This window comes from Tinamus guttatus, unplaced genomic scaffold (assembly GCF_059628265.1).
Source record: "Tinamus guttatus ecotype Peru unplaced genomic scaffold, ASM5962826v1 Tinamus_guttatus_pri_ptg000150l, whole genome shotgun sequence".
In the NCBI taxonomy this organism is placed as follows: domain Eukaryota; kingdom Metazoa; phylum Chordata; class Aves; order Tinamiformes; family Tinamidae; genus Tinamus; species Tinamus guttatus.
The window spans coordinates 13,298,424-13,315,581 of NW_028288684.1; the positions used below are offsets into that span (position 1 = coordinate 13,298,424).

The window sequence follows — 17,158 nt, forward strand, 5'->3', positions numbered from 1 at the left end:
TACTACAAAGATATAAATTCACCATAGTATAATTCATTTGAGAATATCAGGGTCTAAAAGAATATTCCAGTCTCACTTGAAGCAATTATAATTATAGAAGTGCAGAACAAATTCAAAGATCAGTGACTAGGTCAAGAAACACCAACAATCTGAAAAATTATACAAAATATATAAAAAGTAGATTACAAACTATTCCCTTTGGATTTATATATTGCTTAATACAAATAAAACTAAATCTGTTTTTTTTTAAATAAAATTTAAGTATCCATTTGTTAAATGTCATAAACAAAAGTAATGTTTATTATTAGATCAACTAAAATGTAGGAAAACCTTCAGGCTTACAAATTTTTCATTGGGACTGAAATAGACACAAATGTCTTCAGAATCAGCTGCAAGGTGAGAGCCTTTATTTAGAGTTTATTTACAAGTATATCAATTAAGCACTTCTGTAAGAAAAAAATAGATAGCTGAGAAGCTATTATTAAAAGAGAAAGAAGGCTAAAAATTTTCCTTAAGAAAATAAAAATTTCTCTAGTTCTGTCTAGGGCGAAGAGAAAGACAATTTAGACCTGTGGATAGTAGAGAGATTAGTGATGGGGGAGAAGACGGGGTGCGTTAAGAAGAGCGTCTCCAGCAGGTGGAGGGGGGTGATCCTGCCCCTCTACTCAGCCCTCGTGAGGCCACATCTGGAGTATTGTGTCCAGTTCTGGGCTTCACAGTACAAGAGGGATGTGGAGCTGCTGGAGAGAGTCCAGCGCAGGGCCACAAGGATGATCAGGGGCCTGAAACATCTGCCCTATGAGGAGAGACTGAGGGAGCTGGGCCTGTTCAGCCTGGAGAAGAGAAGGCTGAGAGGGGATCTGATCAGTGTCTATAAGTACCTCAAGGGAGGCAATGAGGAGGATGGTGCTGGTCTCTTTTCACAGGCGGCCACCAACAGAACTAGAGGTAATGGCCACAAACTGAAACATCAAAAGTTCCGCAGGAACTTAAGGAAAACTTTCTTAACAGTGAGGGTGACAGAGCACTGGAACAGGCTGCCCAGAGAGGTTGTGGAGTCTCCTTCTCTGGAGACCTTCAAAACACGCTTGGAAACAGTCCTGTGTCACGTGCTCTAGGTGACCCTGCTGGAGCAGGGGGGTTGGACTAGATGACCTCTAGAGGTGCCTTCCAACCTTAAGCATTCTATGATTCTATGATTATGTGCCATAAGGCCAATACTTGCACTGACACTGTATTTTATAGTATTCCGCACAGATTATGATTCCTGTCTTTAAAGGTGTTCAGTAAGTCTTCCTCAGTGATGAGGACTCTGAGGGAAAGAGCTGGGGAATGGATCTTTATCTTGCCTTACAAGAGAGCGCACGGCGCACTGGACAAAATATCTTCCAGTGCAAGAAATGCATCTATGGATCTAGAAATTATATTGTTATGAGGCATGACTGTGGGGGTGTCAGTAAATTTCATGTTTCTTGCAAATGTATGCTCTGAAAAAGCCATCATTATGTGTGCTTGTAACATCTTTACCACAGCTACATATAGCTTCATTTCTATAACTCCGTGACTACCCATAGCACTTCCTTTTGTCTAATGTCACCTGAGCTACTTTTCATGATTCTGGCAACACTTTGCTGGGTCTTTAGTAAGTGAAGCATCATCCCAAGAGATTTTGGAAAGAAAAGACTGTGATCAGCTCTTACGAAACTGTAATGGAGCAACATCCTGATGAGGCCTGCTCATATTTTTTTCATTAGGAGGAGGCCACTGTATGTCAGTGAAGCAGTGCATGAGCACTTCCAGCTAAGTCATGTGAGTCAAATTACTTGAGAACACCATCAGCATGAAAATGAAATTTCATTTAACATCTGAAAACTGATTTCTGTCTTTGTTTATGATTTCTTACACAATATTGTCTCAAGAGCAATTAGGGATCTGAAGAAATCTGCCATCTAAAGAAACTTACTCCAAACTTCTCACTGTGCCATACAACAGAGCTGATACCTCCCTGACCTGCTTCAGTCAAATTACCTGCATTTGATAAAACAATTTAAATAATAGGGTTTTAATAGAGCAACTTATTTTGATTGAAATAATGTGAATTAATATGAACACCTCAGCTCTGAGAAGGTAGTAACCTCTGTGCAGACAGTGAACTGGAAGAAGGTACTTCCAGAAAGCTCTCTATTAAGGAGGCTTTTACATTTCTTTGCTTAGGTCTGAATTCTTAAAACAATTTTAGGTAAATTACGTAGATTGCCAATTTAATATTTTTAGTATTTGTTAAAGATCAACTTTTAGTTTAGTGAGAAAACATTCCTGGAATTTTGTTTCACAGCAATATAACAAGTAGCCTTGATGCTTGATTATTTAAACTGATATTCAATATAAACATATTTCTTGATATCCAGGTTTAATAGAAATGTGAAAAGAATCTATAATAAAAATAAAAATAGTAATAAAGTAGTTTTGGAAAACTCACCACCCTTATCTTTTGTGTTTGTTTGTTTTTAAAGGAATTTAAACTAAGTTACACTTTACTTCTTTTAGAAATACAATAAATACTTAATAATTCTGGCTCTCCTGTTTACTTTTTGACAAATGTCCTGTGGGGTGTGGCTTACTGTTTAAGTTCATCTGTAAGACATCTTAAAGCCAATATTACTGTAAAGCTGATGAGCTGGACCCTTGGCTGCTCTAGAGAGGTGAAATGAGCTTAGGCATGTTCTGCAACAGCAGCTGGAGGCTCCCCTCTTCCATCACTTTGTGCAAGGACTTCCTTCTGCTGCATGGGTTCTTTATGAGTGCAGGGCAGCTTGGAGCAGATGGGACTCTGTACTGACCATCGGTGTTTCTGACCAGGTGAGTGGCTCCAAAGATACCTGATTGTGATTCTGATAGTATCTGAAAGAAAAGAAGCCACATAGAACTAAAGACTGTGCTAATCACTGGCCAAATTCATCATTCAGTATCTGTTCTAGTCTCTGCACTAAGAAGTAAATAAATATGGTGCTTCCATTACAGGTCATCTGCATATAGAAAGACTTTCTACTTAAGAAACATTGGTTCAGAGACCTTAAACATAGTGAATGTTGTATTGGATATCAATCTTACAATATGCAAGATGAATTAAAGACCAAGATGGACAGTTGCTGCTTGCCTAAATTTGCTAATGACAACTGTTTTATATATGGGAGAACAACCGACAGCTTTTTTAGAGAATTTTCTGCTTTCCCTATTCAAAACCAAAAGAATTGGAGAGCTCAGGCCTTCAAAGGAGGCATCTGGATCTTCATGTAGGCGGTATACCATCTTGTCTGGTTGAATATCTAAGTCAGGGCTTCTTTGGCAAATTACTAGTGGTAGTCTTTTCTTTTTCCTTTTCCGTACCAAAAGGAATTCCAGAAAAGTTTGGAGCCTCTTACATTATTAAAATACTCATATCTTCTTAATACTCTTTAGATTGCATTGCAATTAAGTTAATATAACATTGCTGTATTTTACTAACTACACTTTATGGAACTGTCTAAGCAAATGTCTCCAGTGTTTAAGCAGCCATGAAGAGATGAGATGATCAAATAAACAAGAGAAAGCATTTTCTGTGGATAGGTGTTCTATTCTACAGAACCAAGAAACTTGAGGTTACCATCACCTGAGCTATCAATCAAGAAATCTGGAATCTTCTTGATGGAATAGCAATCACACAGTTTTAGGTCACTGACAATGGATGTGGCAAGAAGCACTTCAGCACTTTACTGACCCTTCTTCAGTAAGAAAAGTGGGCTCGTGTCCATGTTTCATATCTTTATTGCTTGGGTCAGGGACATAGAATGAAGCTAGTAGGGGCCAGGAGAGTAAAGAGGAACGAGTGAATTAATTGTGTCTCACAACCACAAGGCTTCCTGCCTCACCCATAGCTCAGGGCTATGTCTAACTTCATATTACATTCACAATAATATACTGCTACTTATGAAATAAGAAGTCTTCTATAAAGGCCAAAAAATTCAAAGTCTGTATTTAAGTTTAATTCCTACAAATCTGGATATTCTTGGGCACTAGATTCTGACCTATCTCTTGTTCAGTGATAGGTGCTATAACGTTGAATGATGCAAACTGCATTTGATGAACTGCAAAGCTGCAAAGCTCTTTGTGACCATGCCTTTGGGGGAAAAATAAATAAATAAATAAATAAAACCTATGAAGTCAGATACTGTTGCCAGGAAATGACATGCAGCTTAAGAAACTTGTTTATACACATCAGCTAAATATGAGTAAGGAAGTGATTTCAACTTTGTTATTGTTGATAATACTGAAGGAGACAACATCAAAAAAATATTTTGAATTCCTGCTTAATTAAAATCAGCCAAGATGCTTTCTTTATGTGCCATCTTCCAAGTTACAACAGAACCTGGATTAAATGCCTAGATAAAACTAGAAAATTTACTCATATAAAAACAGCAACAACTACAAGACTAGCGTGATGAGATTCCACTGATTAATGAAACTGTATGGATATACAGACAAAATATACAGGCATGTGCAATTCATTTCAATGACCTACTTGAGACTCAGTTTCAATGCTCTCAAAATACTATATTGCATCTGTCACTACATAGGGAAAGTATTCATTTTTGGCGAATATTCTCTGGTTTTCTTGAGTATTTGAATAGCAGCTATATTTAATGGACCTACTTTTCTTTCCTTATTGGTAAAGAGAGGTAAAAACTGTTTCTTCCTACACCTATTTTTCCCAAAATTATTTTAAAAAATAAAAGGGCATACACCCAATGGATAGATTAGAAAATCCAGAAAGTGCAGCACAGTGCTCCAATATTATTGAGAATATGTTCAGTTTCTGTAAAACTAGTTCACTGAGTCTCATTCATAACACGAGCTATTATCCCTTGGAAATATTCAGATACGCCTGTGAGGCTCTCCTGAATTTTCTTGCTTGCCCAACCACCTTTCTGTATGCATAGTTAACATAGGCTCTGACCTGCATAGTGATACAAAAGGGTTTGTGTCTTTTGCTGTGCAGTTATTGCTCCTCTCACACCAGAACCAACTCTCTTGAAGTTATCCATCACATTTACATGGAAAAAGATAGCAGCTTCTTTGATGTCTGATATGTCCAAGACCTTGCACTCCATCTGGCTTCTTTGGCATGGCAAGTCAGATAGTAGGGAATTTAGAAACAATACGGGGGTGGAGGAGGTGGGAGAGAAGACATTCACAGATCCGTCTATAAAATTTGGAGGTGAAATCATACTATGTGTATGTTTAGTCGGATCAAGCTTCCTCTGACTTAATTTCAGTTGTTAGTACAGTTAATTACAGTTGTTTATATGCCTATGTGGAGTATTTTTCTCTTTCTCCTTTACACAAATTGAAACTGTTAAACAAATCTGACATGACATTTCCAGATGGAATTTCAACCATATAAAAATAGGAAATGGCAAACTTCCCAGCTAGAATTTTGAGAATTCTGCTAAAAAGCTTGAAGCTTGGCCTGAACCTCATAGCACAATGTGAATTATACTGTTAGAGGACAAACAGTCCTGTGGTGAGGGAGTGTTACCCTGGATGTTAGGGGAGTTCCAGAGAAATGCTCTGAGCTACTTTAGGAGTCTTTCAGGGAAAGTACCTTGGTATGTGATTGAGGCACTCACTCGTAATATGGGACGTAAGAGTCTGAATGCCTACAAGCTCAGAGAAGAAGTGAACAGAATTCCTGGATTTCTTCTAGCCTCTTTGCTACTTCGTAAGTTGGTGAGAGTCACTGCCACAGTTTGAGAGGACTTGATGGACTTGCCACAAATGAAGTGTTTTCATGCATCTCTGAAGCAGAATTCATGAACCCATAGATTTATATGTAAAGTGCAGCATAGAATCATGCAAAAGTGCTCTGTTGGGTCAATTATTCTGTTCAATTGACATTTAAATCAGGATTGTGTCTATTGATGACAAATCTCCACTGTATTCAAGGAAGACACAGTTTGCAAGCACATTAAACCTTATCTTCAAGTGATAAATCATTCCTGCTCATATCCACTACTCTGTAAGACAGACCAGGGTTGAGAACTCAGTTTGAGTCCTCAAAGCGGTTAGTGTCCTGTGGGTCAGAACAAAGAGGCAACTCCTCCCCTGGAGATACATGGAACAAGAAATCAAGGACTTGGGTGTCTCGGAGTCATTCAGGGACCATCATTCCACTGTGAATTTTCCCTGTTTGTGGTGCCAAACCCACTGGCAAGAGAGCACCCAGGTCACCATGCCAGGACTCACATGCCACTCCATAAATGTGTTGGAGCAGCCTCGGGGAGGGAAAGCCAGCAGCTACAAATGAGCTATTCTACAGGCAGAGAGATATGTTTCCTAAGCACTAAAAAGGGCTTAAAAAGTTTGCCAATTATTTTTCCTACACTTCTCACAGCCCCCGATCCTCGGGATGCAGGAAACAGCCTGTTGACAAAAATATTTATTGGAAAGCAAAGCTGCCATATGATAACATCTGCTATTGGATGCAAAGTTATACAACTGTGGTATTTTAATGTCTTTGCCTCATATCTGCATTTCTTTGTGTAATAAGCAATGAGCTTGAGTGCCGTGACCAGCTGGGACAGTTTTTACTCTTGTGGCACATAACGCCAGGGTTCAGGGTGCTGGGCTTTGACCTGGGTCATGCATGCAAAGTGACCCTGCTCCGGTCTGGCAGCTCCCGTTTCCGCTGGAAGGAGGCCATGCCCTTTTCCCCAGGCCACTTCTCAGACTGCAGAGCTCAGCTACTGTGGTGCTAAGATTGTTTTCTAATGTCTCCAATAAATTTGCTCCCCATGAAGAAGTGGTTTCTTTTAGTTTTTTTTCTCAGCTTCAAAAAGCAAGTGAATTATTTTTAGCTCATCTTTCCCCTTTCAAATTTGCATTTGGGAACTAAGTCAACACAGGATGATTCTGATTCAAAAGGCAGACGTCTCAGGAGTTATGGACAAGAAAGAGGGAACTGAATGGCAGTGGTTCTGCAACCCCTGCTTTCAGTTCAATACACTAAGTTCAGAAAATAACTTAGGAACTGAAAGTAGGACTTGTGGCAAATCTGGGAACTTGGAACCTAAAACCTAAAGATCCTAAATGACCTAAAGGTCATTTTCCATCTAGCTTTGAAAAAGTTTATTTTTAAGCAAGAGGCATAAAAACTTCTGAAAAACCCCCCACCTCAAGGTGCCTCTTTTTCTCTGAGACAATGTCTGCCCTTTCTTATTTAGTTGCAGAAATATTCTTAGCTGACTTCAGGGTAGGTTGACCATGACATCTGCTGTGCTCTACTGAGACCTTTGCATTTTGGCTTGTGGGTTGCCTGGGGTAAGTATAAGAGGACAACGTGATGCAGCCATAAATCCATGACTACCTTGGCCACCCAGCAGCACAGATGATGGTTAGTAGCCACGGAGCTAAAGCAGTAACTGGAAACCAATCTTGCATGCTCATCGGCACATAAGTCCCTTTAATCATACAGCAAGGTAGTGCTCACATGCACTACGTATCACACTTTTCCAGGACAGCCTGATCCCAGATATCTCCCAGACATGAGAGAGCCTCACTAGACATAATACCAAGCAATTCAAGCTGATTTGTCTGTCCTGCTTTGGTCCTACACTGTCACAGGAAGGTGTTGCCGTCAGCAGACTTGCCCCATCCAGTCTTCAGTACTAGGTCCTGTGTTAATGTATAACAGCCTCCTCAGCCCCATTTCTCTGTCGTGTGGCGGTCCCCTCACACCAGGGCCTGGACTAGCATCCTGAAGGAGCGCAGGCTCTGAGTTTGGTCTGCAGTGTGGGTGTGGACCATGTCTACAAAGCCTGGTAGATGCACCGTTTATAGCACTGGAAGAAACTTTCTCTTCCTCAAACTCCTTGCACATTTCCATTGAATTGTATGAAGATATTAGTTTGGGCTGTTCAAGAAGAGAAGCAGATGGGTTATTTACATAACCATTTATATCACTGGCATTAATGGGGAAAAGATGGGCTAAAGGAAGGAATTTGTTTCTGTTGTGCTAAGATGCTGCTGAGGTGAGAAAGCAGCACCTGGAGAAAGGTGAGGGAAGGTTCCATGAGGTCTTCTATCAGGTGGTAGAAGGATTTATAGACCGATGTACCTCACAGAGAACCAGCTCCCTTCAGCACCTCTCAAAAATGTGGTGATTTTATCCAAATGATCCAGCTTTGGGTATTGGTAAGTTTAAAGTATTGGTCCATTTTAGGAATAAAGAAAAAAAGGGTATGCCATCCAGTAATACAATTGCGAAATCAGGGGTTTTCAGAGAAGGTAAGCTGTCGTGTTACTCTGCTTCTAAATCTAAATTTGTTTTCTGTGCTTCTGTGGGAAATCAGAGGATGTTATAAGCTGAGTCATGCAACTGTTGATTTTACCAAGCACACGCCTGATATAAATAGAGAAACACTGTTGAGCCTTGGGCAGAAGAGTTTGAGAGGTCTTCTAGTAGGGACTGACAGGACAGAGAGGCGAAGATGAAAATCACATCCCTTCCTTTCATTGGGGTACTATATCTAGCATGTTCTTGTGCTTTACCAGTCATTCCAGAAAAAGAAAAAGAAGATATGCAATTTGCTCAGGTAAGGACTGTAAGCAGAGCTTATGAATTAATTTATTGACAAAATGAATATAGTCATGCACTGGAAATAACTGTAGAATAGTTTATTAACAAGTCTAACTCTGAAAAGAAACATTTATGTACTAACCTGTTTCTTTTCTCTCTCATCAGAAATATCTGGAAAACTTCTATGATTTTAAAGAAGAGAAAAGTTCTCTTTTTAAATCCAAGGACCTCAATCCTATGTCTAAAAAAATCCAAGAAATGCAGTCATTCTTTGGACTCGAAGTGACTGGGCAACTGAATTCTCAGACCCTGAACATGATGAAGCAGCCTAGATGTGGAATACCAGATGTCCGTTCATACAGCACTTTCCCTCTGAGTCCTAAGTGGAATAAAGAAGATGTGACATATCGGTAATATATTCTAAAATATATTCACTGTACACCACTGGGAAGTCTGTGATTGCCAACAGGTTCTTTATAATTTATTCTTATATTTATCCTTTTAAGAGTCATATTTTGGGTCACAGGAACATAAACCTGGGCAATGTTCAAATCTTTCAGTTTAGGCTTCCAAAAAGTTATAAAAGGGACTAAAATAGGAGTCTACATTGCTTGGTTAAGAGCCTACTCTTAGCCGAATAGTCAGCAGGGAGAAGGGATGCAATTGCAGTTATATAAGTTAGGGGGCTTGAAAGAAAACTATGAAAACTTCTTGTGTTATATCTCGTAAGTAGATAAGTAGAAAATAAACAGCTCAAGACATATAATCAATAATAACCAGTGACCTCATAATGACCTCGATACTGTGTGCCTTACTCACCTGATCTGGTTGCTTTCTCCTTATTTCCCAGGATTTTGAACTACACCCCAGACATGCTACAAGAGGATGTAGAGGAAGCAATTGCAAAAGCCTTTCAACTCTGGAGCAGCGTGACCCCTTTGAGATTCATCAGGCTCTACAGTGGTGAAGCAGATATAAAGATCTCCTTTGCATCTGGATGTAAGGAGGTCTCTTTGCCTAAGAATGATAAATATTTATCACTTTTACAGAACTGATGAAAACCATCATATGTTTCTTTCCTTTTCTTAGTTCATGGTGACTTCTATTCCTTTGATGGCCCAGGAGGAACTCTGGCTCATGCCTATCACCCCGGCAAAGATATAGGAGGAGATGCTCATTTCGATGAAGACGAAAACTGGACCAAATTTACTACCTATAGCGGTAGGTAGCCTTAAGCATTGCATCACATGTTGCTTGTTAAACAGCATTTGTCTTGGAGACTTTTAATTGCACTCTAAAACTGCAGCTGCTCCATCAGTAATTCCAGGATTTATGGAGATGTCAAATGTCAGAGTAATTTAGCAAAGTAATTCTGCCTATTCTGACTTGGGTTGCAATCACAGCACTTCCCTGGAGTTAATGCATAGACTGCAATTGCAGGCCTAATGAAGTAAATGAGATTAGCAAAAGACAGTATTATCGAGATGCAAGGAAGGAAATTTTAGTTGCCAGGAAATATCTTTAAAAGTTGTAATATTGAGATCACTGGGTTTTCCCTTCCCTTCCCTTCCCTTCCCTTCCTTTCCCTTCCCTTCCCTTCCCTTCCCTTCCCTTCCCTTCCCTTCCCTTCCCTTCCCTTCCCTTCCCTTCCCTTCCCTCTCCTTTTTGTTTGTTTTGAACAGAAACTCGCCTCTTTTCCATGCAAGTAGACAGTCTATTACTTATAACATAATAAAACTCTGCTGTTTTATTAACACACTGAATGACGTATCACACACAAGCAGATGACATGTGCATCTGACTGTTATGCAAGAAAATTCATTTACTGTTTTTCCTTGGGATATTTATTTATTTATTTATTTATTTTAGGATTCAACTTGTTTCTTGTTGCTGCTCATGAGTTAGGTCACTCACTGGGTCTTGGTCATTCTAATGTCTTTGGTGCCTTGATGTATCCTATATATATGGGCAAGGATACAAGAGACTTTAGACTTCATCAAGATGACATTGATGGCATTCAGTCCCTCTATGGTAAGCAAGAAGCATCACTTGGGTGGGGGAGCAAAGTGGGGCGGAATAAGCATTTTGTAGCCAACTTTACTCAACAGCTAGCATGTGATAATCTTTCTGCAGAAGCTAAGGTATCTTTTTTAATTTCCTGATGCTATTCTGAGCAAATTTCATTTTCTTTGCGGCTGAGAGTCTACACCTGCAAAATGGAACCTGGGGCTGTATCTATGCCAGTAAATCAGAAGGTTCAAGGACAACTCTCTATTTCAGAGGAATAGGCCATGCCCTTAGTATTAATCTCTCTTTCAAAAAAAAAAAAAAAACCAAAAAAACACGATCCCATGCACAATTGCAAATGGTATTTGGTCTCTATTAACTCCTGAGCACACACAAAATAAGAGGGCAATAAGTTGTCAAGATGCAACTTGCAGCTACATTACAGACTATTTTAACAGTTAGCTACACAGACAATAGAGTAAAAATTCTTGAAGGGGCAATATGCTTGGCTTAGTATGGTATATCTCCATGTTCTACAACATGAAATTCTAATTCACCTTCCAATTCCACATTTATCTGTTTCCCAAAGGACCTCCCAGGGAATCTCCAACAAAAGCACTTCCCTCACAAGAACCAACTGAAAAGACATCTACAGTAGCACCATCAGAAATGTCACCCCATGAAGAACCAACAGAAACGACGCCCACCAAACCTCCTGCCAGACCAGAAGACTGTGACCCTCACTTGACTTTTGATGCTATCACAACTCTTCGTGGTGAAATACTGTTCTTTAAAGACAGGTATGTGATTTCATTTCTTGCAACACCTTTTTGTAAGACTCAAAATGGCAAAACGTTAAGTTCAGTTTAAAAAATTTATTTTCCCTCGACACAACTGAAGATATTCCTTTCTCAAAGTTTTAAGGTAACTTTGCAAAATTTTACTAGCCCTTTGGGGCTGAGTGAGTAATGTGGTTTACTAACAGGTATTGTAGCCATCATTATCAGCCCTCTGGTCTTCCAGAATTTCTCAAGGCTGAATAATCACAGAGTCACTCTTCAGCCTGCTTTGCATGAAACACTATCCTGGTCAGACTGGGTTGGCATGAGGATCAGATCAACTAGTGACAGCAGCATCCTTCCCCTGGAGCTAACTCTGAACCTATAGCTCAGCACTGCCACTGGAGAACCCCTGCTATTAGAGTGTCTGATTCTTGGACATGTTCTGATATTGAGCTCTCTAATAGATTGATAGTTACACATTTCCACCTCCTGAAGAGATGGAAAGAGACCCCCTGAAGAGATCCAGGCTTTGGCTTACTGCTTAGGTTAGTAATTAAGTTCTGACGAAACAAACTTCCTCTGATGAAGTGATTCTACTTCCCCATATACAACAAACCTGAAAACTATTGCCATTTGCAGTATCATTAAGAAAGGGCAGCAGGGAGCACTTCCTTATTATGTGTTTCTCAAAAATGCTGAAGGTACATTTGTAACCAAATTGAAATTAAGAATGAAGCTGTGCCTACCTGCATGGGCTGCGGTGAAAACCTGGCTTCAGTTGTCAGCACAACTGCAGACATCAAGTGTCTCCTTGGCAAGCCATTGCGGTTTGTGACTGATGGAGCTCTCGCTGCTAAAGGGCAAATGTCTAGGGACAAGGAGGACAACAAGGTGCGCTATATCCCAAAAACTCTGCCTAGCTAGCTCCAGTGAAAAGGCAGCAGGGATTAATGTACATTTCCGTGTCATTCATATTGAAATATTAATATTGTTGTTTCCATTTTGATCAGCTATGTCTGGCGCAAAAGTCCTTACTTCAGAGAGATTGAGCATGACACTATCTCCTCGTTCTGGCCATCGCTAGCAGGTGGATTTGATGCTGCTTATGAGGTTGACAAGAGGGACCAAGTAATGTTCTTTAAAGGTATTTATCAGTCCTTTTTATGCACGGGTAAACGTAGAGTAGTAGCAATTACTTGCATACATTTGTGTATGTGATGTAACAATTATAGATGTAATATAATAAAAATGAAAACAGCAAAAGCAATTCTTTATATTTGAATCTCCTTTTTTTTTCAAAATGCTGCTTTAATGTATTTAACTAACATTATTTCAAACAGCTCTGTACAACAGCCCTGTATTTTGTGTTTGTCAGTGTGAGATAAGATCATAGCTAAGGCAAAACTGACTGCCCACATTAAGTAATTTAAAAAGGTACCAAACCTACTTCAAAAATATGTAATGAGCTTATAAAACAGAAAATCCAACAGCTCTGAAATACTCAAATTTTGTGTGTATGTTCCGAGGTAGAAATCTGTGCTAACTGGCGATGCTTGCTACAAAGAAAGCTCTGAAGCTTTATTTGAGAGGAGCTCAGCCCCTTTGGAAATCCCTACTAAGATTTTCTGGTTTTCTTGACAGATGACCAGTACTGGGCTGTCAATGGCTACAATATACAGCCAGGTTTCCCCAAGCCTATTCAGAGTCTGGGCTTCCCCAGAAACGTCAGGAAAATTGATGCAGCTGTCCATGATCAAAGTACCAAGAAAACCTACTTCTTTGTAGGCCACCGATACTGGAGGTAAGACTAACTCCTTTTTTGTACAGCAGATAATCAAGACAGCTTTTTAAAAGCTGATTAATGCTAGAATTTATACAGTACATTTGTGGTTTCCTATTGACGAACTTCTTAGCCTGTATAAGGCTGAATCTTCGAGGCAATTATTCCTGTCTATTCAAAGAACAAAGTTTGTAAAACTTGAGATAAAGGCAACATCCATTTACTGTTAGCAACCTAAGTGTAAGAGATACAGCAAATAAGTGTTGTTTTGCCACTGGAAAGCAGTATTACATAAAATAAAAAAGCCTACTCAGGCTTTGTTGTCTTGTTACACATTCATTCAGTGGCTACTAATGGACCAGAAGTGCTTTTTAAAATATATATGTGACAATTTTATCAAGAGCATTATGGAAGCAGATTGGAATGTTTACTTTTTAAGAGACAGTTCAACCAAACAGTAATATTATCCTAATAAGTAACAAGTATTAATTATTTTATAACAGTATTATTATACCAGAACTTCACATTCTTCTCCTGGGATCACTTCTTGGATTGAGTACTGTCAAATTAAATAATCATTGTGAATAATTATTTAACTTTATTACTCACTATGAGCAATTCTTATTATCGGTGTTAGGGAACAGGAGCGAAGTATTTAGTCAGATGTTCTTACAACAGCTTTGTGCATCCCAGTAAAGATGTTAAGTATTCACAAAGTCAGGATTTATACAGATCAGTGAGTGCACAGAGGCTCATGGTTAGTCAATTTTCAGGTGAGAGAACGCTCATTCACTAGAAATTCCACCTGGTGTCTATATTGAACATCACAGTTTGTTATATGTTTTCATTCAATTTCTTTATTTAGCTTCAATGAAAACACTCAGTCAATGGAAAGAGGATATCCAAGAAAAATAGCAGCTGACTTCCATGGAATTTACCACACTGTTGATGCTGCTCTTCAGAAAAATGGTAAATAAATTAAAATAACCTTATTAATAAAGCAAAGGACCATCATGTGTTTGTGCATGTGTATGTGTGTGTGCGTGTGTAGCAAATGTTTTCAATTACCAAAGAAAGTAGCAAGTGTATATCAACATTTATAAAACAAAACAAAACAATAAAAAAATTCATTTGATGTCATTTTTGTCTTTCCTATTTCTAGGACATTTTTACTTTTTCCATGGAGCAAAGCACTATGAGGTTGATGTCAAGACCAAGAAACTTATCCGTACGATGAAGAGCAACAGCTGGTTTGACTGTGAGAAATACTAAGTTACAGTGTAGGATTGAATTTACACCAGAAATGTGTTCTTTTTTTTTTTATGTTCCTGGGTTATAAACAATATCAGTCATCTTTGACTGCGTGTCTCAATCTGAAATAAGTTGCGATCTTTAATAAAACTAATTTAAAATCGTAAACATGTAAAACAATGTACAGTTTTAATTTATTTTCCAACTATTTATTAATCAAATTGTATTTGAATAATAAAAGTATTTTGCTTGAATATAATAGTGTTTGTGTCTCCTGGGTCTTTTGCCTGGGGGCAAGGAATCTGATATGGCTGCACTCAAGTCTCAACCATGCTAGGACCCAACCCCAGTTTTCCACAGGGCTCATTTACTGTAAGGGAAGAGTTAAAGACAAGCAGAAGCCATTGGGCAGTTTCAAGAGGCTAGAAGAAGAGGTCTGGGAGACACAGAGCTTGGGGAGGGCATTCCCAGGTGATGGCATGTGAAGTCCTCACACAGTGCGATGGTTCCTATGGGACAGGTTCGGGACAGATGCAGGGCTGGGCCCTGAGCTTGCGAGGGCAGTAGACCAAGGGGCTGCAGAAGCAGGTTTGGTGAGCAGGGCAGTGGGAAGAGGCAGGGGCTGGGATGCCCTGTGTGGGCCATGACAGGAGAATGAGCGATCAAGGAGAAATGGTTGGTGCTTGGCTGGGAAGGGACTTTGCAGAAAGAGAGTAGGAAACATAGCAAGTGTGTGCACACATTTCCAGGAGTCAAGAGATTACCCTGGCTGAATGTTACCAGTTGGTGCTCTTAGGTGAACTGCAGGAAGGAAGTCAGAGACCAGTCCACAGTACAGTTAACTTCTCTCACAACAACTTCCAACAGCAAACAAACCAAAGGCTAAAGAACAAGAAGGGATATTCATGTAACCCCTCATGATGATGACTCCAGAGAAAGAGTGGGCCACAGTGGTAAGACAAATACACGTGCTTCCACCATCCACACTTGTGTTGCAATAGGAACAGTTCTCACAGTCTCTGGGGCTATTCAGCATATCTGAGCTTGTGGATGCTTTTCACAAAAGCTATCTAACTAATATTCATAAACATAGATTGTATTTCTTTCACAGTATGTATGCATTCAAAACAATAAAAAGTCAGACCATAGCTTTACTCGCTTTTCCTCATAGTCGGCAGACAGAGTCATAATCCTTCACTAGTCTCAACTAGTGAGTTGCTGGACTTTTAAATCAGTCAGCTAATGAGACCAAATCACAGCACAGAGCAGTGTGGTCTTCCCTTTTCCACACTTCTGCTTCCTCAGCTGCTGGAGGGACTCTGTGAGGAGGAGTGATCAGATCATCCTTCCTGGTCTCCTCAAAGTGCAGCAAAAGTGAGGAGAGGGAAGGTCTTATTCCTGCACATCCTTAGGAAGGAAAGTGAAAATACATCTCTCTCCATTGGAATAGGTATATTCCGGAGATCAGCCTCATGAGGCATTGAAGTCTCTCAATTCACTTTTTCAGATAAGCTGAAAAGTTTGGGGTAGCCCTAAATCATCTAAGAGTCAGTGCTAGGCCCCCGCTCAAGAAAAAGGATACATTAACCCAGCTCCATGCTTCTGGGCTGGAGGTGGTGCACCATGAGTCAGCCAGGAGCATGGGTGGAGGAAACACAACCTGCCTGTGCTCGTTTGTGCATTTATACTCTGGTTTAGGCACCAGCATATTTATAAGTGGTGCAAAGATCTAGGTATCTAAGGACAAGAGTCAGGAGACCAGTATCATACCTGAGAAAGAGTTAGGAGCTTTGGATCTTTGAGCTATATGTTGTTAGATTATACCTAATACTCAGAAGGTGACATTTCAGTGATTAAAGTACCTCTTGGTCTGTGGGAAAACTTTGCTGAAGTCTTTCCTCTCCTTGAAGGGATTTGATCTCAACTACTAGCAAAATGTCCCAGTAAGAGGAACTCGACTCTCTTCATTATTTGTCTTTATCTAGCAGAATTGGCAAAGAAGGTGAGAGAGGATGAGAAAGAATGGTGAGGACAGTCTTTCAGTCACCACGGCTCAGACCCCACTAGACAGAGCTGAGATGTGTTCCTGCAAAGCTCAAGATACGTAAATAGGCTGATCCCTCAGAGACCTGATCAAAGAACTTATCAATTTATCTTCCACTGTGAATCAGAGAGAGAAGAATGTCTCCCAAAGCACCTGCAACCTCTAGTTACAAGGGATGGTACTGGACATGGGCAGATGAGGTGTCTCTGTATCTCCTTTCTGATGCTTCTTCTCTGTCACCTTCTGCTCAGATGAAAACCCAACCCCTGTGAATGCCTTGTGTAATATGAGATACACCTTGAGCACTGCTTAAAAACAACCTTGTTGAGAAATTATGTTGTGAATCTCAGCTGAGCTTAAAAGCTAGGAAGGCCTGAGCATCTCAGCGACCCCACCAAGCTCCACTCTGGCCTCATGAATCGATAAGTGGGTGAGCTCACCTGGCTGGAGCTCAGGCAGGGCAAAGAGGCACGCTGCAAATAGTGCTGGCTCAATACCTGCCAGGATCTTTCACAAGTACAGAAGAAACTTCACTCCAAAGTTTTAGATGCCTGCAGGGTTAGGCAGGGTAACTGTGAAAGCTACTTGTACCTAAATAGTGGGGTTAATTCCTTTTGATTTTTAAGTGCCTACACACCTTTTAGATCCTGATTAGATACCTACTTGTATCTCAAGGCTAC

General features: G+C 39.9%; 1 protein-coding gene across 1 annotated transcript; it reads left to right on the forward strand.

The window, feature by feature from the left end:
- Positions 1–8,370: 8,370 nt before the first annotated feature.
- LOC104571781 (stromelysin-1) lies at positions 8,371–14,503 on the forward strand. Its single transcript, XM_010218909.2, has 10 exons — positions 8,371–8,630; positions 8,780–9,024; positions 9,465–9,613; positions 9,704–9,835; positions 10,484–10,645; positions 11,211–11,421; positions 12,414–12,547; positions 13,045–13,204; positions 14,049–14,152; positions 14,346–14,503. Exons 1-10 carry the CDS (start codon positions 8,526–8,528, stop codon positions 14,453–14,455), a joined length of 1,512 nt encoding a protein of 503 aa, XP_010217211.2. The 5' UTR covers positions 8,371–8,525; the 3' UTR covers positions 14,456–14,503.
- Positions 14,504–17,158: the final 2,655 nt, after the last annotated feature.

Bases quoted from the DNA above. Each gene is read 5' to 3' on its own strand.
- LOC104571781 (XM_010218909.2), top strand. From the start codon at position 8,526: ATGAAAATCACATCCCTTCCTTTCATTGGGGTACTATATCTAGCATGT. The intron at 13,205-14,048 runs GTAAGACTAACT...TTCTTTATTTAG, and splicing joins GTAGGCCACCGATACTGGAG to CTTCAATGAAAACACTCAGT. The intron at 14,153-14,345 runs GTAAATAAATTA...TCCTATTTCTAG, and splicing joins TGCTGCTCTTCAGAAAAATG to GACATTTTTACTTTTTCCAT.